Raw genomic sequence first — 27,272 nt, 5'->3', positions numbered from 1 at the left:
CAGAAGGGCTAGGAAAACTATTACTCTGTAATAGCCTACTTCTGCCCTTCCATGAAAATGTTTTGTGATTTCTTCACCAAAAATGTGACAGCTATAAAGAAAAACATTTATAATGAAGAAGAGAAGAAAGGGGCTGAAAAGAAGGAGATCCAATAAGTGAGGCAAACTCAACGATCTTTTCCCTATGATATCAAGACATACAGGAAACTATATTAAAAGGCAACAAACTCTATACTAACCTGGGGGAAGAGAGAATAAGTTGAATTGTCAATGGTGAATGAGTATAAAAACTCCCCATCATACCACATGCTCTTCCCCATGGGGGAATTCATTTTAGTCATAGCAAAGAGATGGGCGGGGTCACAGCAGTCTTCCATCTGTTTCCTAGGAGAGAAAACAGAGAGAGAAAAGAACAGCAGGTTCAGTGAGCGGCAGACTCATTCACTTGTCATTCCCACAGAGATGTGCAGCCTTACCTCGGTGCCAGCTCACAAAAGCATCTGTGTCTCCAGGGTGATTAGATTACTATTACTTCACTCTTCCAGCCATCAAAATGCATGACTGGAATATTTCAAAAAAAAAAGTTTAAGAAAGAAAATCCATTAGCTTTCAGATGCAGCTAAAATACGTCTAAAGGCAAAAATGATCATTGTAATTGCAGATTTGTTGACTGACTTAAACATCCAGGTCCAGAAAAGATCTGGATGGTCTTTTGGAGACTGTTGGGCTATGGATCTGGAGCAGAAATGCATCTTTATGGTGACTTGACATTCGGGGGATTGAGTTCAGCAACAAGGGACTTTACGTGTGCTATATGAAGTAGGGGATGCACACAGTGGCCCCAAAGAGGGTACACTCCCCAAAACTGGAGGCAAAATAAAAGAACAACCTCTGCAGGAAAAACCCTTCTAAATAGAAACAGAATGAGATGAAAGATGTGTTTCAAATGCTGGCAAAGCCACCTGTGTTCTAACCAGAAAATCTTGTTGGTCGTTTCAGCTCTTGTCTGGTCTGACAGCTTAGCAGTACTGGACACAGTGGAGCACTGTGGCCTTTGGGAAGGGATCCCTACTCCCTTAGCATCTGCAACACCAGGGTCTCCTGGGTCACCTCACTTTTCTGAGCTGGTTCACAGGCTGCTCCTCTGCTGGCCCCTCAGATGGAAGCCCTGTTACCACTCTACAAGCCAATATTTACTTCCCTCTGCTTAAAAACCTGACAGAAACCAACTCCGTTTACTCCCTGAGCTCTCAGGAGAAAAGAGCTTATTCCCCAGCCCTACCTTTGGAAGGACTAGTAAAACAAACTGCTAACACAAACCACTTCTGAGTGGTCCTCCCACACAGACCTGCTTGCTCAAACATCTTTGGCCACCACCGTATAGAAGCTTACAGCTGAAAGGGGAAGGTAATGTGGAGTACTTGGGTTCAAATCCCGGCTCTGCCACGTACTTAGTCTGTAACTGGAGAACATCCTGGGATTCGCAACCGGCCTCAGAGATTGTTTCTGAGAATTCACTGAGAATGTCCCTGTGGCACACACAGTACAATTTCAATACATGTTGTTATTACACAGTCCCAACTTCATTGTAGAAATGAATACACAGAGTCGGTGTCCGTGGCCGGCCTCCTCAGCCAGGGCCATGATGCTATCCCTACCACATGGTGTTTTCTCCAGCACTCTGGTTGGCTTCCTCCTCACCAAGGTTTCCATAGAAAAGACAATGGAGAGGGGCTCAGGAACAAAGCCTTCATCTTAGCAAAGTTGCTAGAATTTGTCTCACCAGCTGTGCCTCTTTCCTTTCCTCCTCCATCATCATTAATTTTTATCAATGTTTCACCACCAAAAAGGTGGCCTGAATGGAGGCAGTCAAGTGCGTGATGACTTGCCAGCATTTTGTCAAAAGAGCATCCTAGGCATTATATTCAGTCAACATAAACTAGACGGGTTAAGATTATTTTTGGAAATAAGGAGAATTATCATAGGCATAACTCTAAACTTTGTGGGGTGAATAAACTAAACCTTTGAGTCTAGTGTCATATTGCCACTTTTAGTTTTTACAATAACCCTAAGAGATAATTAAGGAAACTATTATTATTACACCCAATTCATATCTGAGGAAATGGGATTATGGCCAGAACAGAACTTGCTCAGGTCACACCAGTAGTCCGAGTTAGGCTTTTCCCTCTGTGTGCTGTCTGCTCAGAACCTTTTTGATTCACCTTTACTTTTCGCTGCCCTGAAGGAATACTTTGTAAACACCAGCCAACCACCTTCAATGTACCCAGTGTCTTTAGAGGTATTTTTCCACTTCATCCTCACAGTGAGTGACCTTGAGCTAAATAGCCTTAAGATCCTTTTTTCAGGAATCTATCCTGGGTCATATAACTAGTGGAATGGTGGGGATGGTTTGCTCCCTGTTTTGTTTTGTTTTGTTTTGTTTTGTTTTAACCTCATATCTGGTACGTCCAACCAGACCATAGCTCTCCCCTCCAAACCAACTAAACTTGCCATTCAGTACAAAGTGCTACTGGAAATTCAGAGGAAAGATCAGCCACAGCCATATAATAACACCTCATTATGTCTAGAACCTGGCAGTTTATATTTCCCTTTCACATTGGTTTCCTCTTTTCATCCTCAAAAACACCAAGACAGAGTTGATGACATTATCTTAAATTTCTAATGAAACTGAAGCTCAGGCCAAAAGACTTGTTCAAGTTCATCAGGTGAATGAATGTTTGCTTCATTGTTGATAAAACGTGTGTTAGATGGGCTCAAATTTACATCTCCTCCTACAGCATCACCATGGGCAGAGCAATCATACCTTCCGTGGGAGAACCAAATACTCAACAGAAAATGAAAGTGTCACAAGTGCACAAATATTTTTAAAAATCCAAGAGCTATAGTAAATTTGTAATATTCATATTGCCATTTGCAATATGGGAGTGCTTTTCCTATCACGAACTTTCAGACTTTTCCCTTCATGCAGAAAGCCTCCCTATCTTCCTCCCTTGCCATGCCTGTCTCTCGAGGGTGGACAAAAAGCGATCAAAATGTGAAAGTGCATGCACTCTCCAGGCCTGAGAGGGTGCCGCTAGCTCACCAGCTAACACTGGTTATAACAGCAGCTGCAGCAACAACAGTGGTAGAAACAGTAAGTACAACCAGCAATAGTAATAGTAGCCACAGTAGTAATGACTTTTACCGAGTTCTCACGTAACACTGTGCTGAGTGCTCGGGATATAAAATTGAATTAAAAATCAGACCCGTCTTCAGAGAACATGCACAAGAGGTGGCAACCAACAAGCAAGTCACTACTTATGAAGGCAGGTGAGTGTAACTGGCACCACTACAGATGTGCACAGATGGCTGAGGCTGTTCAGAAGGAGGAGGACCTGGGGGCACCTGGGTGGCTCAGTCAGTTAAGCATCTGACTCTTGATTCCACTGCAGGTCATGATCTCGCAGTTCGTGAGTTCAATCCTCGTGTCAGGCTCTGTGCTAACAGCATGGAGCCTGCTTGGGATTCTCTCTCCTTTTCTCTCTCTGCCCCTCCTCTCTCTCTCTCTCTTTCTCTCTCTTTCTGTCTCTAAATAAATAAATAAACATAAAAAAAAATTTAATAAAAAAAGAGAAGAGCATGAAGTCACACTCAGAGTTCCAGAACGAATTTCCTACTCTGAGATTTCCAGCACTGGAGGAGCTGGCAGGAAGAAGAAGGAAGCAACTCGTCTGAGCAGGGGAGCTGCTATAGAGATATGAGACAGCAAGATGCATTCCTTCATCAGAGTATACAGCACAAACATTAACTCCACTACCTCTAAGAAATTGTTGACAGTTGAATATTGAATTTTACCTCCATCCAACCTGCAGGTGATCCTGGAAAGAAGACATACACCAGCTTTAAGAATTTTTAGCAAATTTGGTTCCCATCCCCTTTCTCATGTTTTGCATGGATGCTCCTTAGTATTTGCTTCTGTTTTGCCACAGACAATAAAGTCACAGGGACAAAAAAGCAAAAGTAAATCCATTTTTATGTTCAAGTTTAAATTTGCAGATTATTAAGTTTTGGTTGAGTGTAAGTTGAGTAGTGCAGCCAAAATTTAAATGCTTTTTATTATTCTAGCTCAAGCTTCAGCTGAGTTCACAGCAAATGATTCCAAGTTGCATCATGAAGGTAAATATGAAGCCCAGGAACCACCTGCTAAAAACTCACTCAGGTTCTCATGCCTCCTCATGAAAGCCATGCATATCAACTACACCAAGAAGACCACATTCACTTATTGTGTCAATCGAGCAGGAAGACTGCGGTTCTGGGGAAACTAAACAGAAGAATAAGGGTGAAAACCCACCCACTCAGTTAATAATGCCCAGTACCAAAATGAACCTTGCTGAGACTCTCTCAGATGCCACGTTTAACACTTTAGTCACCAGAGATAAGAAGGCTGGGAAGCTGTCACTCCAATGACTGTCCCTACTAGGCCCCTTCCAAAGAGTGACTGCATATGAGAAAGTAGGGATGAGAGTTCTACTACTGTTTCACTGTTTGGCTAAAATCTGCTGCTACACTTCAGCTTTATATTCAGCTAGCTATTCAAAGGCTGAATAGTCAAGTAGTCAAGCATCCAATTCAATGCCATTTCGGCATCCCTGAATGTGTGTGTGTGTGGCATCACCATCGTACCTAAACAGGGTATTGATGTGAGCAACACACACAGAAGTGTCATTAGAGTTTATTGTTTATAAATAAATACGCAATTTAAAATTCTGATAAGCAAAAGGTACAGCTGAGGGAATATAGTCAATGGTATAATAGCATACAGTTGACAAGAGACGGTAGCTACACTTGTGGTGATCATACCATAACATACAGAGTTGCTGAATCACCACATTGTACACCCAAAACTAATGTAACGTTGTATGTCAACTATACTGAAATAAAAAAATAAAAACAAGGGGCCCCTGGGTGGCTCAGTGAGTTAAGTGTCCAACTCTTGATTTCAGCTCATGTCATGATGTCACAATCGTGAGATCAAGCTCCACTTCAGGCTCCAAGATGGGCATGGAGCCTACCTAAGATTCTCTCTTCCCTTCTCCCTCTGCTCTTCCCCCGGTCATGCTCTCTCCCCCCTCTCTCTAAAAAAAATAAAAATAAAATAAATATAGTAAATAAAATTCTGATGAGCAATTTAGTAGTAACCAGAGTGAAAATCTCTTTATTTGTTTTAAAATTTTTTTTAACATTTATTTATTTTTTGACAGACAGAGAGAGACAGAGCATGTGGGGGGGGGGGGGTCAGAGAGAGAGAGAGAGGGAGACACAGAATCCGAAGCAGACTCCAGGCTCTGAGTTGTCAGCACAGAGCCTGATGAGGAGCTCAAACTCACAAACCATGAGATCATTACCGAGCCCAAGTCAGATGCTTAACCAAATGAGCCGCCCAGGCACCCCTCTTTATTTGCTTTAAAAGTTGAAATTCTATCAGTCAGGTGAAATTTAAATGTATCTTTATTACTGTAAGAACAAAATGCTGTGATAATAAATTAATTGTGAAAGTTATTAATTTATGCACTTTGAAATTATGAAGGATTATTGACTACATAGGAGAGCAAACTGTCAGTGAAAGGATATGTTAAGAGAAAGTATGTTTGGAAGATAACTTCAGGAAAAATACTATACCATTTTTCAGCCAACAAATCTTGATGAAATTTTAAATAATAATGTAACACAGAGTAACAGTTGAGATAACATGATAATTCAAATCTTTGTAGAATAGTTGATGTGCTAACATTCAAAATATTAAACTAATCTTTAAGAGCTACATGTAATTTTCAGTTAATTCCACTTCAAAAATGAGTTATTCAAGAAAAAAATCCTAGTTGGGAACTCTTTGTATCTTATTATGAGGTATTAAATGTCAAATCTGCCCCTATAAAATTCCACGAGAAAGAAAAAGTCCAAACTACCATCATGAGAAATCATCATGACCCAGTCATGACAGAGAATTCTTCATATCCCTCTTACCATTTTCTTCTATTACATATAAATACATAACACTATTTATATGTTATATGTTTAAAGTTTTTATTGTCTGTCTCCCCAAGTCCCAGAATGTAAACTCCATGGGGGAGGTGGGGGGAGACTATCATCTTCATGATGTTGTATCCCCATCTCCTGAAATGATGGCTAATACACTGAAAAGATGCTTAATAAATGTTGATTGAATGAATAAAAAAAAGTAGGGAGAGAAGAAGAAAATGTTAGAGGAACTAGAGAATCTCAATGCACGTTTTGTTCTCATTAGCCAAAATTCAAATTGAAATCAATTCCTTATGGTTTTAGTCTATGGAGACCAAAAAAACAAAAGCTTGTTAAAATAATTGCTATAGACTGGCAAACATTTCTCAATAATAACAGGTCCAATATTTCTGAGATGTGCTGAGTGGTGAATCCCAAGTTCCTTACACTGTGCACTAAATGTTAGTCTGATTAAATTAAGTGTCCCTTTAGGATTGCTGACCTGCCACACAGGGACCACAAGAGCAGCACACCAGTTGATGGTGCTGATAAATTCTGTTTTCCTTCATGATAGTGTCGAACTTTCAAAATTTGACTTTTAAAATATTTGATAAGGTTTCCGATTTAATCTTGTCTTCAGAAAGTGCCTTCTGTTCTAGTGCTATCTGATTTCAGCCAATTATTGATTTTAACATCTGGCTTTTGGCCAAAAATGTATCCAATGCATTTTCTCCAGACAGCTAAATCAATAGTCCTTATTGTAAACTGTCCTGAGTCGGGTTCCTAAAATTCCTTTTAGACTATTATATGTTAACTCTTTGCATTAGTGTCACAGAGCCTCAGATTCTTGGTTGAATATGTGCTCAAGTTCCACATCAGAGGATGGTTTTGAAATTGAGATTATAGGGGCAGCTGTGTGGCTCAGTTGATTAAGCAACCGACTCTTCATTTTGGTATATTAAGCTCATGATCTCAAGGTCGTGAGATCGAGCCCCACATTGGGCTCTGCACTGGGTGTGAAGCCAGCTTAAAATGTTCTTGCTCCCTCTCCTTCTGTTCCTCCCCTGCTCACTCTCTCCTCTCTCTCTCTCAAAAATTGAGATTATATACATTTTTGTGTATATATATATTTCATATACTTAAATGTATATAGAACTTAGCACATTTCATGGTTTTGATAAGTATTCATTTTATTATCCTTCATAGTTAGGAACCATAATACTCAGCTTGCCTCACACAATCCTAGGTTGATTGTTTTCCAGATATAATTATTTATGGTTACCTCCCTTCCATTCCTAAGCATGTCCATATTTGGATGATAAGTTATATGTTCACTCTATTAAGACTAGAAGCTAGGGGTGCCTGGGTGGCTCAGTCAGTTAAGTGTCCAACTTCGACTCAGGTCATGATCTCTCACAGTTCATGGATCTGAGCCTCGTGTCAGGCTCTGTGCTGACAGCTCAGAGCCTGGAGCCTGCTTCAGATTCTGTGTCTCCCTCTCTCTCTGCCTCTCCCCCCATTTGTGCTCTCTCTCTCTCTCTCTCTCAAAAATAGATAAACATTAGAAAAAAATTTTTAAAGGCTAGAAGCTAAACAGCATCAAATAAAAAGAGAGCTTTTCTTTAAGTGAAAAATCTGGTGACCTACAGAAATCTGGTATTCTAAGTAAGTAAATGGCAGATTTCACAACGATTATGGAAAGGAGGGTTTGAGCCATCATAAAACTATCCCCCACCCCCCAAATTAAAGGAATCTTTGTCTTAAATTATCTGTTTTGAACCAAATTTAAAAGTCAGGAGTCACTGTGACAGAAGGGTCCAGGACACAGAACAAGAACCTGTAGCAGTCAGTTGCTCTGAAGTGGACAAGCAGCAGAGCCTTGCCCACATCAGGAGGGGGTTAGCAAGTGTAGACAGCCCCCTCTCTGGGACAAAGGCATGTTCACAGCATGGTCCCTGCAACAGCTGTTATCATTGACCTAAGAGATTCAAAAAACACACTCGATATATGGTAGAGATTTGTATTCATCTTATTTTTCTGTAAAAATTGTCTTGAATGGTGTGGAGGAGAAATACTTTCATTAGGTTATTGCTTAAAATAATGTTTTCTACCGATATAATAAAAAGTCTCTTCAAAGACCAATCTTGTAGATAATTTGCCAGGGTGACAAAAACAGAAAAACAGCTCTTGTGTACCACTTAAGACAGCCAATAATCTTTTATTTAGCAGCATTTTATCCTTCACATTTGAAATGACTGCGTAATAAAAGTGTTCCAAAGAAAGTCAGATTACTACCATGTGTAATTTGCATTTCTCTAAAACAGGAAGAGCACACTTAAAGGAAGAACTTTTAAAACAAATATTTCAAAGATGATCTGGTTTTCCCTAATATGTTTGTTTTGTAATGTACTTAACATGTACACATCATTATTTGAATTTAAAAAACATCAATTTTTTCCAGGAAGATTTCAATAAATGCTTTTCGTCAGTCTTCCTACTTATGCTTACTTGTCTATATAGCTAGAAAGATTCTAATATATTTTGAGAATCATCTGTTTGCTGCTTACTGAAGTAACTGGGCTCCTTTGGATAGCAGGCATTATTTGATTCACTCAACAAATATTTACTGAGTACTCTCTATGTGTCCAGTGTTATTCTAGGCACTAAGGACAGATTGGGGAGTGGGGACAGGGAATACCTTGCCCTCTCAAATTCTAATGAAGAAGTCAGACAAACAAGATAAAATATGTCTTATCAACAGGAGGCCGAGTAAGTCCTCACTAGGTGACAACTGAGTAAAGACCAGAAGGAGGTGAGGATGTAAACCATGTGGATATGTGGGGAAAGAGCATTCAGGTAGAGCCAACAGCAAGTACAAAGGTCTTCAGGCAGGAGTACTTGGTGTATTCAAACAACATGGAGGAAACCAGTGAAGCTGGAAGAGAGCATGGGGCTGACATGTCAGGGGGAGGGGATCATGAATGGTTGTATCTCTGTGGTTTTTACCCACACCACCAACCTTCTTGTGGCACCGAACACAGATCCTTGAGAATAAATCCAATTCCAAAACCATACAAAGACATTTGGATTTTACTGAAGTTGTCATGGAGGGGGCAGGGTCACCACACCACAGAAACTTCATATATTTTCCAGTGGATGCCTGTCTCTCCCCAGACACAGTCCTATCCCTCCCTCTCACCATGCCCCAGCCACCCTCTCTCCATCACATCTCTCTCTTACCCAGAGCAATTTCACCCGTGGGCTCTTCAGTTTTCACTCCCCTCTAATCATTATACATTATACACTACACAAACCATTAATACATACCATTTTCAGATATTTTTCCTCTTTTGAAAAATGTAGAGATTTGAAAGACAAAGATATTTTCTTGTTATATATGTTTAATCTTTATGAATAAAATTATTTCTCTCTTACTCTATTAACAGGATCACAGCAAAATAGCTAAGTGAATATGCACCAAATTTGGATGGTATGTTTTCAGTGGCCTGAAGTCTAAAAGGAGAAATATAATGATTCACTTTTGGGGGGCTGGGAAGGAGCATAGGAAGGGACAGGTGTGTGTCCACTCAGGATGGTAGCTGGGCAGTTGTCCAGAAGAACACAGGGTTCTGAAAATGAGGTTCAGATCAGAGATGCCAGTTCACATATAAAACCTCACTGAGTTTTAAACTTGCGCAAGGAGCAAATGCCCCAAATTACAGATTAAACTTATTTATAACTGGTCTGTATCTCTAATGTACAGGTTTACACAGCAGGGTGGAATGCAACAGGGATTTCTTTATGTAATCATGGTCAATGGTGCTCCTCAACTGCACTAGGAAGCCAGACATTATGTATTAAATATAAGAACTCTATTCAGAAACATCTTTTCTTATTCTAATGACACCTAAGTCATTATTTCTGTGAAAGATGAGCAGACGTTATTGGAAGGCAAAGCAAATGAAAAGGAGACACAGGCAACAGAAACTGCTTATAAGTTTACCAAATTATATAGAGTTTTCTAAACTTGGGAACGAAATCAACAAATGTTAAGATAACCAGGGGAACAGTAAACTCTAGAGGGTGAAGTTCAGGAGTCAAGCTCCCTGAATTCACCTCAGCTCTGCTTGCCTACTAGATGCAGGACTGGAGCATTTGTCCTGACATTTTTCTAGACTGTAATTGTCTCTTTTTATGACTTATGGCACACACTTCTGTTATTTCTCTGAGTAACTGTGCCAGTATTTGAACAGATTCAAATTTATTTTCTGAGAAAAATTTTGGCTTTGTGCTATGACCCATTTCCACAGGATGGAAGTTTGTGTAACAACACAAGCCAGGGATTCTCAATTTTCTTAACAGAATATTAACGGTGCCACCTCCTTCTCTAAAACATATGGGTCTTACTTTGCTCAGCACAGAATATAAGCATTTCAGGTTGTCAACAACCTTTGACTGTCATCTAGTTCCCATCAACTATGCTGTAAAAAGAATGAGTATTTGGGAGAGATGAAAGGATATGTTTGTTAACTGATTTTCTACAAGGAGCTAGATTCTTTATATTCTTTCTCTATATCAAGTCAAGTGACGAGAAAGTCAGCTATTCGCATTACATAAAGTAACTATTTTCAAATATCCTATAACCTTTCATAAATGAGGACAAAGAGATTTTCCAGATCAAACGTTGTCTCCTCACCACCAGCATATTGTGAAAACAATCAGGCAGGCATTTTCATCGCATCCATCCATTACTCCTCACCTTGTTGCTATGTTCACTACATTTGTATTTAGTTTTCTATTGTTTTGTGAATATCATTGACCCCCATCAGGACAGAAAAGTACAGAGGTATTGAGAGAGGTGACAGCAACAATTCAGGAGAAGCGTAGGCTTGGAAATGGAAACAAAAGTAGAGATGATTTTTTAAAACTGAAAGCAATGAGAGAATAAAGGATATTACAAGTATAGATGAGATGAGTCATTTGACAAAGAGCGAATAAAGAAAGAAACAACAATTGGCAAAAGAGAAAGAAAATAATAGATGAAATGGAATTTTTTTTAGTTTGTGGATAAAGGATAAGCAGGGGCTGAAAAGTAGAGACCAAATAAACCTACTATGATATATTCAGGGCTTAGGGGTTAACAAGAGTGCATCCAACTGGCAAAGTCAGAAATGTGTGACTCAATGCCAAAGAAGAAGCACAGATGCCAAATGTCTACTAACCCCATGATAGTTTAGGGTAATAGTAAGGCATTCTGAAAAAAATTTAAAGGAGATGTTCAACTGCTGCTGATGAAAATGTGCCGCAAGCCAGGGATGCTTGCCTTCGTTCAAGACCACTCTGAACCTACCCATTAGAGGGTACCAGAGCAAGTGTTTAGGGATGACCTACTAAGGACTCCTTCACAATGTCTGAGGAGATCGTGAAGGAAAGTGCTTGGGGCCTCAAAATCCTTCAATGAATACAAATTTCTCCAATACATTTGGAGAAAATGTACTGAATTGCTATAAAACAAAAAGCAGAGGGACAGACCAACACTGTATTTGGTAGAAATGTACTGGGGAACAAAGGGTTAAAAACTGATCATTTTGGACTTAAAAACACTTTTGGAACTGTAATCCATGTGAAAATTGAGACATCTCTCACTTAATTAACCATTCTGCAGAAATACCTTCACCAAGTTACATTACAAAGTTATGCTTTTTTTCGAGGGTCAATATAAGAAAGAGCTACATCAAGAATAACATTTGATTTTCTGTAAAACTGAAGTTGAAGATAACGTCTATTATGTTCCTATGATCTTGTTCATCTACATAACTTCTTCCTTGAATTTAGTGTCAGGAAGATTTTTTTTCTAATTACATAAAAATGTATGCTTCCAGGGGTGCGTGGGTGGCTCAGTCAGTTGAGCATCTGACTCTTGATTTCAGCTCAGGTCATGATCTCGTGGTTCCAGAGTTTGAGCCCCACACTGGACTCTGCTCTGACAGTGCAGGGCTTGCTTAGGATTCTCTCTCTCTCCCTCTCTCAATCAAATAAATAATAAAATTAGAATTAAAGTAAATTGGGGGCGCCTGGGTGGTTCAGTTGCTTAAACGTCCGACTTCAGCTCGGGTCATGATGCAGTTTGTGAGTTTGAGCCCCACGTCAGACTCTGTGATGACCGCTCAGAGTCTGGAGCCTGCTTCAGATTCTTTGTCTCCCTCTCTCTCTGCCCCTCCCCAGCTTGTGCTCTGTCTCTGTCAAAAATAAATAAACATTAAAAAAAATTTTTAAATGTATGCTTCCACTTACCAAAGAATGAGAGTTATTTTGACCCATTAAGAGGTACTTTGGTCTGAATCATCAGAATGTTCAGTTTTAAGACAATCTCAGCCTGAACTCCATGGACTGTCAACCTTCTCCTCTTTATAAATGGTTACTTTTAAAATTTTAGTGTATCTTTTTTTATTTTAGAAATTTATAACTTAATTTAAAATGTTATTTTAGAAATTTTCAAAAATACAAATTAGAAAAATAGGCAAAAATAAATATAACAGATAATTCCTCCACACAGAGGTAACCAGTGTTAACAGATTGTTTTTTGTGCATTTTTCCTATGAATTAATTCAACTATTTCCTTAGTAAATATTCAACAAATATTTATTGAGTACCTAGTATATGTCAGATACAATCCCAGAAACCCAAGATACTAAACAAGATACAGCACTAAACAAGATGGGTTCAGTGCTCACCCTCTTAAAGTGGGAATTTAATCTATTTATAGTTTATTGATGCTACAAACAACTCTGTGGTAAATATTCTCATGCTTAGATTTGTGGACACACCCACAATTGTTTTCCTGGGATAAATTTTTTAAAGTATTTCCTGAATTAAAGGGTATATACTAATAGCGTTCTCTTGCTCAAAAAAGATGTTACACACCATCTTTTTAAAAATCTTTATTTTTAGCAAAGCAAAGTATGTACAGAGTTTAAAGTACTCTAAGGCAACAAAAACAAGAGTTCTCTTTCATATTCCCCACCCCCATATCTAGACCAAAAAGGCTATAGTTTTCATATTTTGATTATTCAAATACTATTTTTATTTTCCAATTTTTTATACTATCATATGGCTTACTACTAGGGAAGATGAAGATATCACTTTCTAATCCTACCCCAAATGGACATATGCAGACTTTTCTTCACCCCACATTCCTTACAGAATTACATAAAAATTTTCAGTTAAAGCAGTATTATTATAGCATTATGAATCTCTAACTATAATTTAAGAGCTGAGTCCTGCAGTATACGATCACTCAATTTTCTTTCTTGCAGGCTTTTTAAAATTTGCTCTTCCTGGAGTTAGTGATTGCCTAACTTTTTTCATTTGCTTCATGTATCATGTACCTTCCAATAATTCCTCTTCTAATTCTTCAAAGAACTATAACATTTTCTCAGCGTGGTCAAATACATCAGGAAATCAATCTGTTCCATTTTTTTTTCTTGGAAACATCTCTTCCAGAGCCTTGTACCATTTTCTCTCCAGCATGGATAAACACTGGTCATCTTGGGAATTGCATTCACCTCTTCTCTGCCTTCTATTACCCAGTTTCCTTTATCCATTTTTTCCCTTTGTTGTTACTTCCTCATTGTAGTGTAGCATATACTCTTTCCCTCTTGAGAGAATGTGAAAGCAAAATACATTTTATGAGCCTTTGAATATTGAAAACAATTCTTAGTTTGGCTGGGTACAAAATCATAGTTCAGAAATAATTTTTTTTTCAGATTTGAAGGTGTTACCCATTGCTTCCTAGCTTCCACTATTTTAGTTGAGAAATCTAGTATCATTCATATCTAATCATTTTATTGTAATCATTTCTCGTCTTTGAAAGATTTTAAGACCTTAAATGAGGGATTCTGAAATTTCACAATGATAGCATTTAGATAGGTCTTTTTGCATTTATTTTGCCGGACAATTGGTGGTCCCTTGCAACCACGAATAGATCCTTCAGTTCTGGAAACAGCCTTCTGTTATTTCTTTAATAACGTTTACCCTCCCTTTCTTTTATATTTCTCTTCCTGGAATTCCTATTATTCAGACTTCTCATCTTTTTTTTTTTTCAAATTTTCACTTCCTTATTTTTCTTTTCTACTTTTGGGGGAATGATTTCCTAAACACTGCATTACAAATTCATCTACTGATCTTTTAATCACCACATTTTTAATATAAAAAAGTTCTTTTTTATCTTCAAAAAGTTTTATTTCATAGCTTTTTAATCTTTGTAAATGCAATGTATTTTTTTGTGGGAGTCAAAGCTAGAACATTTGTTATGTGTTTATTTGCTTCCTGCAATCATCTTTTGGTGTATGTTTTTTCTATTGGTTCATTTTGCTCTCTTTCATGTTAGAGGCTTTCTAGAAATATGTACAGATCCATAGCTGCCTGGTTACATTTAAGAATGAGGTACATTCAACTGAATGAAAGTTCTTTATACTTGGGTAGTGATTACCAACTGCTAGGCCTCATCAGAGTGTGATCCAGCTGCGACCTAGACACTTCATGGGAGGAACCCCAAATGTCAGTATCCAGCTTTTTCTGTTTCCCTAGAGAGGAACTTGCCAATTTCTTGTTTAGGTATAAGCTGAGGTGATAACATTCTGGGAGCTAAGTGAAAAGGTACAGCTGAGATCTCACTCTTCGTAACACAACCTTTCTCTTAATTCCCTTGTTTTTATCCAATGTCCCAAGTCCAGAGTCTCTGTTTCATCCCCAGTCTTCTCACAGATGGGCAAGGGCAACTTCTTGTGTTTGGGGTTAAAAGGAGATCTGGAACACTTCCAACCAATCCTCCCATTTTTAGTGTCATCAGCACTCACCTGTAATTGCTGAGTCTTTCGGGAATTCTGCAACATGAACTGGCTTCCTTCTTGCTGGCTTCCCCAGCTGCAGGCACTCAAGTTTTAGGTTTCAGCACTCTCCTGGTCAGATATCACTGAGACATCTGCTTTTCATCTCCTAAAATTTTGTTGATGTCTTTTCTCTGCTATTGTCTTCTCTTCCACTCTCTTCATTTTTACAAGCTTATTCTTATTTATAGTCCTCTCTTACAATTTTATTAGTTTTTCAAGAGGGGTCAGGAAATCAGAAGCCAGGCAGTATTATCCTTTTTTTTTCAAATTTAACTTCTTTAACTGATTGTTTGATAATGTTTTCTGATTTTAAAACATACGTGTACTACCAAGAGTCATTTTGATGATGGTTGCTTTAAAGAATGGAAATGGAGAATTAGGGTATGTGGGGACTTTTATTTTCATCTTATTTTTTCATCTTATGTATCTATAACTTTTTAATGCTGTGAACTTATTTTACTTTATCATTTTAAATCTGACATTTAAGAGCTATTAAAAATAAAAAGTAATAGATACTTGGCATAGAAAATTTGAAAAATATTAAAAAGCAGAAAGATGAAATTAAAACTTAACAAAAAATAAAACCACATAGAGAAAAATGTAATTAGTGATTTTTCTCCTTGTGATCTTGATGTTATATTCTCAGGATTTCTTCAAAATTTATATACATTAAAATTATCCCTCCTTTCCACCACCTTTGAGTCTCCTTTTTCTTCTCTTTTACTGAGGTATAATTACATACAATATTATATTAGTTTCAGTTGTATAACAGAGTAATTCGACATTCGTATACACTGTGAAATGATCAGCATAGTAAGTCTAGTTACCATCTGTCAGCATACAAAGTTAATACGAGATTATTGACCATATTCCCCATGCTGTACATTATAGCCCCATGGCTTATTATTTTGTATCTGTAAATTTGGACTTCTTTTTCTTTAATTTTTTTTAACATTTATTTATTATTGAGAGACAGAGACAGAACATGAGCATGGGAAGGGCAGAGAAAGGAGGAGACACAGAATCCGCAGCAGGCTCCAGGCTCTGAGCTGTTAGCACAGAGCCCAATGTGGGGCTCAAACTCACAAACCATGACATCATGACCTGAGCTGAAGTCGGACACTTAACCAACTGAGCCACCCAGGCATCCCTGTAAATTCAGACCTCTTGATCCCCTTCACCCATTTTGCCCTCCCACCTCCAACCACCCTACATTTTAGCAACCACCAATCTGTTCTCTGCATCTACAAGTCTGGGTTTTGTTTTGTTTTGTTTGTTTGTTTTGGTTCTTTATTTCTACATATAAGTGAAATCATGCAGTATTTATTTTTCTCTGACATGTCACTTAGCATATACCCTCAAGGTCTATCCATGTTGTCACAAATGGAAAGATATCATTTTTTTTTATGTCTGAGTTTTATTCTGTCATAAATATATACCATATCTTCTTTATCCACTCATCCATCAATGGACACAGGTTATTTTCATATCTTGGCTGTTGTGAAAATGCTGCAATGAACAAAGGAGTGCATATACCTTTTTGAATTAGTGTTTTCATTTCTTCTGATAGACACCCAGTAGGGAAACTGCTAGATCATAGTATAGTTCTACTTTTAACTTTCTGAGGAACCTCCAGACTGTTTTCCACAGTGACTGTACCAATTTACATTCCATTAACAGTGCATGACGGTTCTCTTTTCTCTACATCTTCACCAACACTTGTTATTTCTTGTCTTGTTGACAACAGCCGTTCTGACAAGTGTAAGGTGATACCTGATTACTGTTTGATTAGCATTTCCCTGATGATTAGTGATGTTGAACATCTTCTCAAGGGCCTGTTAGCCATCTGTGTGTATTCTTTGGAAAAATGTATATTCAGGTTCTCTGCCCTTTTTTTCATCAGTTTTTTCTTTACTGAGTTGTATGCATTCTTAATATATTTTGAATATTAACCACTTGTTGGATATGTGATTTGCAAATATCTTCTCCTATTCAGTAGACTGCCTTTTCATTTTCTTGATGGCTTCCTTCACTGTGCAGAAGCTTTTTAGTTTGATGTAGTTCTATTTGCTTATTTTTGCTTTCGTTTCCCTTGCCTTTGGAGTCAGATCCAAAAAGCACTACTAAGACTGATGTCAAGGAGCTCACTGCCTATGGTGTTTGGGTAAGAATTTTATGGTTTCAGGTCTTATATTCAAATTTTTAACCCATTTCAAGTTAATTTTTGTGTGTGGTGCAAGACAGTAGTCCAGTTTCATTCTTTTGCATGTAGCTGTTCAGTTTTTCCAGCACTATTTATTGGAGAGATTGTCCTTTCCCCATTGTATAATTCTTGCCTCCTTTGTCTTAAATTACTTGAACAAAAATGTGTGGTTTATTTCTGAGTTCTCTATTCTGTTCCATTGATTTATGTGTCTCTTTTTATGCTAATATCAGAGCTGTGTAATATAGTTTGAAATCAGGGAGCATGATACTTTTGGTTTTGTTCTTCTTTCTCAAGATTGTTTTGGCTGTTCAGAGTCTTTAGCGGTTCCATGTAAATTTCAGAATTCTTTGTTCTACTTCTGTGAAAAAAAAATGCCACTGTAATGTTGATAGGGATTGCATTGAATCTGTAGCTTGCTTTGAATAATATGGACATTTTAATAATAGTAACTCTTACAATGCATTAGCATGAAATATATTTTCATTTAGATGTGTCTTCTACTTCCTTCATCACTGTCTTACAGTTTTCAATACACAGTTCTTTCACCTCCTTGGTTAAATTTTATTCTTAGGTATTTTATTCTTTTTTAAGTGATTGTAAATGGATTTGTTTCCTTAATTTCTCTTTCTGATAGTTCATTATTTGTGTACACAAATACAACAGACTTTCATATAGTAATCTTTTATCCTGACTTTCATTTATTAGCTCTAACAGTTTTTCATGAAGTCTTTAGGGTTCTCTGTATATAGTATCATGTCATCTGCAAATAGTGACAGTTTTACTTCCTCTCAAAATTGGATGCTGTTTTCTTTTCTTTTCCTTTTTTTTTTTTTTTTTTGGTTGACTTTTCCTTTTCTTGCCTAATTGCTGCAGCTAGGACTTCCAATACTATGTTGAATATAAGTGGCAAACATGGGCATCCTTGTCTGTTTCTGATCTTAGAAAATCTTTTGGCTTTTTTGGGGCGCCTGGGTGGCGCAGTTGGTTAAGCATCCGACTTCAGCCAGGTCACGATCTCGCGGTCCGTGAGTTCGAGCCCCGCGTCAGGCTCTGGGCTGATGGCTCAGAGCCTGGAGCCTGTTCTGTTTCCGATTCTGTGTCTCCCTCTCTCTCTGCCCCTCCCCCGTTCATGCTCTGTCTCTCTCTGTCCCAAAAATAAATAAATAAACGTTGAAAAAAAAAAAAAAAAGAAAATCTTTTGGCTTTTCACCATTGAGTATGATGCTAGTTGTGGGTGTGTTAACATTTCTTGTAAGGTTGGTTTATGAACCAAAGCAGTTATGAACGACTTTAGCTTTTACCTGTATGAAACACTATTTCTCCTTCAATTCTGAATAATAATACAGATGGGTAGAGTATTCTTGGTTAGAAGGGTTTTTGTCCTTTCAGCACTTTGAATATGTCATGCCACTCCCTTCTAGCCTGCAAAATTTCTGCTAAATAATGTGCTGATAGCCTTATGGAGTTCCCCTTATAAGTAACAACTTATTTTTCTCTTGCTGTTTTTAAGATTCTCTATCTTTAATGTCTGACACATTAATTATAATGTGTCTTGATATGGATCTCTTTGAGTTCATCTTATTTGGAATTCTCTGGTATTCCTGGGCCTACACATCTGTTTCCTTTCTTAGATTAGAGATGTTTTCATCCATTGTTTCTTCAGATAAGTTTTCTCCTCTTTCTCTTTCTTGTCCTTCAGGGACCCCTATAATGTGAATGTTATTCCACTTGATATTGTCCCAGAGGTCCCTTAAGTTAGCTTCATTTTTTAAAATTCTTTTTCTTTTTGCTGCTCCCTCTGGATAAGTTCCATTGCTTTGTCTTCTAGCTAACTTATCCATTCTTCTTGTCCAGTCTGCAATTGAACCCTTTGAGTGTATTTTTTTAGTTTAGTTACTTTATTCTTATGCTCTGTGACTTCTGCATGATACTATCTTATATTTTCTATGTGTGTTGAAATTTTCACCGTGTGTATCCATTCTCTTGAGGTTGGTGAGCATCTTTATCACTATTACTTTGAATTATCTACTTATCTCCACATCATTAAGGTATTTTTCTGAAGTTTTGATCTTATTCTTTCATTGGGAACATACTTCTCTTTTTCCTCATTCTACTCGATTCTCTGTGTTTTCTTCTACGTATTAAGTAAAACAGCTACCTCTCTCATTCCTGAAGTGGACCTGTGTAGGTGATGAACTTTCTCATTCAACCTTGCCCTAGCTCCTACTTGTCTCTCAAACCTTTGTGACTGTCTAAACCACCTGACATTCTTGGTATATCCCCATTTTAAGGGTGTTCCAAGACCTGTCTTACTGGTCTTTTTATTTTCGTTATGGAGAAACAGTTCATCTCTTTTCAGATCTTTTTCAGAGAGAAATGATCCATATATATCTGTAGATTTGGTGTGTCCATGAGAGGAGGCAAGTTCATACACTGCCATCTTTGGACATGGAAAAGCCAGAATGAAAAGAAAGATCCTTTTGCATCATCAATTATCTTGGGCAGGGTTTCCCAGAAGCAGAAAGGCAGTTTAAATGAATTACTAGAAGCAGTGCCTCAGGAGGAGATGGAGTCTTCCAAGTCTCCTTCTTAACTGAATCCTTAACTTCTGTTCATAAAAATACTTATATTTATCCTAAGTTAAAGGAAAATCCCCTCAAATATGCTACATCTTTAAACATGCTACATTTTCTCTGAGAATTCTTACAAACCAAACACATCAAAACACTACTGCCTGTATTTCTTCATCAACATTTTCATTTTCCTATCTCCCATCCTGAAATTGCCCTTTCCAAGGACTTCAAATACATCCAAATGACCAAATCAAATCAAATGGCCTTTCCTCACTTCTTATTCATCCTGAACACTCTGGCGTTTGACATTGTTGATCAAATCCTTCCTTCCTACAAACTTTTCCTCCCTGGATATCTGTGGCAATGTATATCAACATACCCAGCCACCTCCTCTTCATTTGCCTTTTCTCTCTTTCCTAACAAAACAGCACTTCTTCCCCTTGCCTAAATGTGGTTATGTGCCAAGGCTCAAACTTTAGTTCCCAACATTTTTTATTCTAATAATAATGAAAGATTGAGTCACAGCCACATTCCTTATACTCAACCCAAGAGAACTAACATCTCCAGAGAAATACAAAAGAGAATAGACGTACGATGGACCATCAGGAGATAGCTAAATTTGGGGTTGAAGAATAGGGTTGGGTCAATGGAGAAAGAACAACACAGAGGAAAAAGAAAAAATTAAGAAAAATACTTAGTTCGTATAATACACAAGACACTATCCCAGGACCTTTCATATATATGCTATCCCATTTAGTTCTCAAAACAGTCCCGTGAGTCAGGTATTTTATTTCTCTTTACAGGAGTCAAGCAGCAGCACAAAACCGTATAGCTATGATCCAGGTCACCTGGTGAGTAAGGCAGCATGGTATAACAGAAAGACCAGAGACTTTAGGGTCACACAGCTTTAACTCTGCCACTTAATGCTGTATGGCTTAGGCCAAACCTCTTAACCTTTTGGTTTTAAGTTTTCTCATTTATAAAATGGGGACAAAATAAGTTGAAAGTATTGTAAATAAAGTGTATAAAGTACCTCGTACATAGAAGTGTTCATAAGTAGTTGTGGTTATTATTATTATTATTATTATAAACATGAGTTATTTTCATTTAAAAAAGGGAATGTTAGGGAAGGCAAAGGAACAGTGAGCCTCAAGAAGAGAAGCTAATATTTCTTCCAAGGTATAGATCCAAGCCCAGACTGAAGCTTAGGCTTCTAAGGTTGGCTGCACAACCTTAGAGAAGAGATCTCAGCCCTTCCCTGTCTACAGGAGGCATCTCTGTGAGAAAGGCAAAAAAGTAGTTCCCCTGTGACTGAGCAAGGGTCAGTGAAATAATGTAAATCACAGTTATCTTGTGAGCTGGAAAATGCTCAACCTGGTAACTTATATTGCTTAGAGATCACATGCCCTCAAATGAGAGTGCTCGTATCACTACTGAATCTTACGATAAGCTATTGCTATCTTTTCTGGGTAAGTTGTTTTGACAAAACTTTTTAAAAGGCAAAAAAAAGCTGTTTTGAAACAATTTTTTTAAATAACAATAATCAAGGGGTGTCCGGCTGGCTCAGTCCATAGAGCATGTGACTCTTGATCTCAGGTTGGTGAGTTCAAGCCCCATGTTGGGTGTATAGATTATGGAGAAGGAGAAGGATAAAAACAACAACAATGACAAGGCAAAGCATCTAAACATCTGTAGATTTAGAAAAATCAGACTACAAAAAATGCTGAATATTCTCCATATATACTTTATAGCATGACACAACATTCCTTTGCCATAATAATAAATTTAAATGTGATCATCAACATCACGAAGCAGAAGTGAACAGATGAAAAGAAAAACACAAACTGACCAGAAGAGCTGAGAGAAGCATTAATGCCCATGAAGATATTTCAGACAGCAGCTGCAGACTGTTCCCAGACACTCTGATAATGGAGAACATAATTAGTTTTCCTTGACAAAGAAAAATAAAAGAACTGGTGAGGTCAAAACCCATAAATTAATTCAATTCAATGAGTGTTTGTGTTTGTTTGAAGAAATCCTCTACACTTAAAACTGCAGGCCACAGGAGATGTACAAGACACAAACAAATGGCATGAAGGGTACACAGGTGTTATTCATTCATTCCCTCATTCATTAATTCATCTGTTAAGTACTTACTACACACTGAATGTGTACAAAAGACCATGTGCTAAACTTTAGGAATGGGGTTGAATAAGATGCAGCCTCTGCCTTCTAGAATCTCATGTCTTATGGCAAAAGAGCAGTAAATAAACCCAGCACAGTTTCTCAGGGCATGGAAGAAGATGCAGAGAATGCCACTACGAAGAGATAACTGGAGGGGTGGGTGGGGTGGGGTGGGAGAGAACAGGTGGAGGGAGATGGGAAAAGATTTTCTAAGGTCAACATGTAAACTGAGAATTGAAGGCCTAAGAGGATTTAGTCAGACAGGCCAAAGGCTAGTGGCGTGGGAAAAGTAGAGAATTCCTGACAGAGAAAACAGCCTGTATGTACAAAGGCACAAAGTTCCCAAACACCACAGGCCAGTGCCAGTCCCGAACAATTTTTTTGGTAGTCTCTGGCAAAAAGGGGAAAACATAAGCAGTCAGTGAGGCTTGTATATTTTATTTTTAATTAGCAGCCCTTTCATTTCCCTGGGATTGTGTGCTTTCTATATTTTGAGGTTAACACGTAAAGTCTTTAATGAAACTGTGGTATTTTATAATTTCCTTAATTGCCAAATATCAAATTATCAGAACTGTCCGTTTATTAATTCATTTGGTGATTTTCTAGCCCATTAAATCCTAAATGTGGGAAATCCCGAACACAATTAACAGAGCCACAAGTACTTGGCATGATTAGAAATGCAGAATACATGTGGAAAATAAATACGCCATAGTTTGCACAAGAGATTAAATTTAGAAAGTAGGCAAGGAACAGATTATGAAGGGCTTTATATGGCTAGTTAAGAAGGTTAGACTTTATCCCATAGGCAAAACGGCAGAGAGTGACATTCAAAAGAGTGAGGAGTTAGCAAGTGTGATGCCGGGCAAGTCACCCTCTTTCTCTGGTGCTTGTTTGTAAAATGCTGATGCAGGTAACCACCTGACACCTACTTTTAAGTCCTTAAATAAAAATCAAGATCAGTTGAAGAAATACTCCATAAATTACAATGTACACTCTAAAGGTAATGGGTGAATGTTAATAAGATCCTCCTTTTCCTCTAAATAAATATAACCAACCAGTTTAAAATCCCCCATCCTGCTCTATTTTCCTGATTGTTTCTGGCCAGGATACTGGACCAACAGGTCCTACTGACAGGACATGAAGGGATGAAGACAGTCAGACACTTCTTGAGTTATAATGGATGAATGGCACGGCTCTCAGATTTGATGTTTATTTGTGACAAAAGACTGACTACCAACAATCTACTACATTCATTTTTAAGAGCTATTAAAACTTAGTATTCAAGAACCAGAATCACCACATTTTTAGAGTTTACCAAGGATGTCATTCAACATTCTACAAAGAAGCCTGGCCACAGTGCAACACTTGGCTGTGTAACAATGCTTCCTTTGTGCCTGACACATGCAGTTTTGAAATTCCCACAATTGTTAGGAAGGACATGTTTTATCAGTACATCATCAGTGTTGTGGGGAATTGGCTGTAATTTTCAATTGCTACTGCTCTTGTTTGTAAATATAAATTACCTTAGTCATTGTGGAATTAACCAAAAGGCAGACTATGTTTGTATCTGGTGTAAGGGCATCATGGAAATGGGAGGAAAAAAAGCAAATTAAAAAAGAAAATTTTTTGATATTTGAATTTCCTTTTTTAAGTTTATTTATTTATTTATTTTGAGAGACAGAGACAGAGAGACAGAACACGGGAGCGGCAGAGAGACAGAGAGTGAGAGAGAGAAAATGCCAAGCAGCCTCCACACTGTCAGCACAGACCCTGATGTGGGAGTCAAACTCACGAATGGTGACATGACCTGAGCCAAAACAGTCAGAAGCTTAACCGACTGAGCCACCCAGGCACCCCTAATACTTGAATTTCTCAAAAGCGCTGTAGTCAATATGGGCAAATTCAAAAAACTTTGCTAAACGGAGCATCCCATATTCTTTGCACTGCTTAGGTTCTCTAAGAGTTTTACTCACAACTTTTAATTGATTTAGCAAACAGCTTTAGTTTCCTGTGCATCACTGGACGAATCATTTGGCATGTAGAGATGAGTATTTACATTGACAATTTTTTATGCTATAAGTTTCAAAAAACTATTATATTTGAGACCTAGCTGCATTAATTAAAGTTAAAATATGAGTCATACATAAATGTGCTGGTAGAGTAATAGCCCGTGGTTAGTAAGCTTTGGAAGCATGCTACCCTGATTTTGAATTCTGGTCCTATCTCTTAATACATAAGAGACCTTGGGTAGGTTCCCATAAACTCTTTAAGCTTCAGTTTTCTCAACTGGAAATAAGAGTGAGATAGTATCTGTCTCATAGGTTAGCAGAGAAAATTAAATAAAACCATGTATACAAGTCCCTTTGTATAGAACCTGTCACATTGCTCAAAGTTAGCCATTATTATTATTATTATTATTATTATTATTTCATTGGAATTCATTTTCCAACATAAAGTAACACTAGGTGATACAGAAGGACAAGAAAACTCAGTGCATTAAAGCCATCAAGTAAACATGCTTGAGGTTGTCCACAAAGAAAATAGGCAAAGCACAGAACACATGCTGGGGGAGTTATTTCTACACAGAAAGCATCAGGATAGAAATGGGATAATATCCAAGGAAGCTGAAAATAAGAAGAGAATTCCAGCCTGTGCCAAAGGGTTTGAGTAACCACTTGTCCATAAATGTCATCCTATTTCAGTGAACTTAGACAACTAAGCCAAATAAATACCCTTAACGTTCAACAACAAAATAGAATCACTGGAATATACACAAAATTATACCAGTTTTGTACCAAAATTAATTTATGCATAAGCTCAATTTGACCATTTTTATGGTAAGTATACTTTGAGCTCTCACACAGGTGCTTTTATATCTAGAATATGTTAGGATGTCCACGGAGCCAAAGGCATGTGGTGCCAGTGGGAAGGTGTCCTGGGCCATATGGGCTGATCAGTTGGCAAGCAGATAACCTGGCATAAGCAGATATGTTCTGTGTACATCTTAGTATTTGCTTAGAATGCAAATTTAGAGATTTTCATTTTTTTAAATGTTTTTCTATTGAAAATAAATTCTGGTTGTATTTGCTCCATGTGTCTATGTGTCTGTGTTTGAGTTCATTGCAGGGCACTTTGTGGTCCTCACAGCACTGAGTTAGTTTATCTGAGGAAGAATAAAGGAAGAGAATATGTATGTTAGGGAGTATGCCTCTGCCATCTAACCAGATGCCTACTAGCTCAATCCCACCAGGTACACAAACATCCACTGCAAAACGGGCCAGAACAGAGGAACTGACAAAGTAGCCTAGCCTTACACCCTGCCTTTCCCTCCTCCATGCTCATTCCTACTAGCATTCATTATAGATCTTCAGTCATCAAAGAACCCTCAAATAGGGTTATCCCATTTATCAAAGAGAGAGAAGGAAGCCAGCCAGTATGTCTTCTGACCGGCTTTTAACCTCTTCCACAGTTTATGCCATCATGGTGATAGCTTTGGCTTTTCACTCACTGGACCATCTTACCGGAGGGATCACTTGAAGATAACTCAACACATAAGAGACAAAAGTGCTATGGGAACACATCAAGAATCCCATCTAGCAACTGGAAAAAAACTTTAAGGATAAAAAATAAAATGGTAACTTTCTTAACTGGCAGGAAAAAAAAAATTCAGCCCAGATTCTATGACTCAGGACGAGAATACATAGATAATGTCAAATTTGCCCGTCAGTCCAGTTTTGAATAGTAGCACTTGAGGCTCAAACCGTATTTATTATGTATCTTCCTTCTTTACCATTAACTCTACTAACTCATTTTTAGTCTGGAGGGTTTTCTGTTGAGTCTCTTAGATCTGCCCGGTGTATGTGAGTCCCATTGTCTGCGCTTAGATGGGACTCTTGGCATGACTGTGTCCCAACCCCCTTTTCTGCCTGTGCCAATCTGCCCCACGCCACTATCAGATCTGTGCCCCTAATCACAGTTACTTCCATGCAAAAGAACTTCCAGTAGTTCGCGAACTATCACTGAACCTCATCCTAACTGCTCAATCTTTTCTTTCGTTCTCACACTGGCATAAATCTGCTGAAGCCAGCCATTCTGCGCCAACATACAAACAAAACCATTTCTCATGCTCTCTTTCCCAGGCTCAGAATGTGCCATCATTGTTTCTTAGCTGATTCAAACCCCACCCAGCCCTCAGGAACAAGCAGAGAGCTCTTCTCTACTCCCAAGTACCATTACTCATCTGACCCACTGGCTAAAAGCACCTGAAGGTCAGAGACAATGCCTTACCCTTTCTTTGTATCCTCTTCTCAAAGCTATCAACACAGTAGGAACTTAACAATGCTTTCTTGAATAAAAAAGGATGTGCTAAGCAGAGTTGTAAATTCTATCATTTGCAAGTAAGAGGTTTCTATTTTTGTCATTTTTCTTACTTTTTGTACATCCCCATCCCAACCACTCAAGAAAGACTTATGCCCCACTAACAAGACTTAGTTTAGAATAGCCAATCTTTCTCTGAAGAAAGATTCATGCAGAGAAAATATAACAAAATTAACACATACCAGTTTTTTAAACCTATCACCGTTTCCTCTCTTGTGAAGAGAACTTTTCCTTTAACTTTTGCTTTCTTTTTTTCCCCACAAGAATCTAAACTATTTTCCTTCCCTTCCTCCTGTGCTCCTTCCTAAAATAATGACATTTCCAGAAACTATTTCATTTAACTTAAGCCTCTCACAGTGAGCTGTGTTTCCTGTCAAACTGAGGACCTTACAGTAGTGAAGGACAAGAGAATATGCAGCAAGAGTTCTTGAAGCAATGAGAGAAATTAAGAAGTCTGAACAATGTGGAAAACATGAAAGCAGTTAGGGCAAACAAACAAACCAATTCAAGAAGACCCTCACCTCCACAAAAAAAATTCTCTCACAGACAGGCAGTTATATGATGGAATCCATTGTTCTTAAAGTCAGACATCCATCATACCTTGTTTCCAATCACCAAAATGGTATATCTGAATGCTTATTATATCAATTGCAGATTTCTACCACAACTACTAAAATAGGATGGGATTTCTACCACAACTACTAAAACTCTGGGATGAGATTTGGTGACTAGATTTAGAGGATCCATAAATAATAAGCAAGGAGAGAAAGGAAGAGAGGGAGGGAATAAGGAGGGAAGGAGAAAGAGAAGGAAGAATAAAAGGAGGGAGTGGGAAGGAAAAGGGGAAGAAAGAAGGAAAGAAAGAAAGAAAGAAAGAAAGAAAGAAAGAAAGAAAGAGGTAGGGAGGAGAAAAGGATGGAAGGAAGGAAGAAAGAAGGGAAAAGGTAGGGAGGAGAAAAGAAAGGAAGGGAAAAGGGAAGGAAGGAAGGAAGGAAGGAAGGAAGGAAGGAAGGAAGGAAGGAA

General features: G+C 38.0%; 1 protein-coding gene across 2 annotated transcripts in view; it reads right to left on the bottom strand.

Moving 5' to 3' along the window:
* Positions 1-27,272, bottom strand: part of ST8SIA1 (ST8 alpha-N-acetyl-neuraminide alpha-2,8-sialyltransferase 1) — a 138,215-nt gene that overhangs the window by 87,500 nt on the left and 23,443 nt on the right. Inside the window, exon 2 of one of the 2 annotated variants that reach the window (XM_040488684.1) lies at positions 240-384. The exons of the other annotated variant lie outside the window; for it this stretch is intronic. Within the exon in view, the coding sequence (XP_040344618.1) occupies positions 240-384 (145 nt within the window). The remainder of the gene's footprint in view (positions 1-239; positions 385-27,272) is intronic. 2 annotated transcript variants of the gene reach the window in all.

This window comes from Herpailurus yagouaroundi, unplaced genomic scaffold (genome assembly GCF_014898765.1).
Source record: "Herpailurus yagouaroundi ecotype Mexico unplaced genomic scaffold, PumYag 166, whole genome shotgun sequence".
Lineage (NCBI taxonomy): Eukaryota > Metazoa > Chordata > Mammalia > Carnivora > Felidae > Herpailurus > Herpailurus yagouaroundi.
The sequence above is the reverse complement of the archived record's forward strand: the minus strand, read 5'-3'. Positions and strand labels throughout refer to the sequence as shown.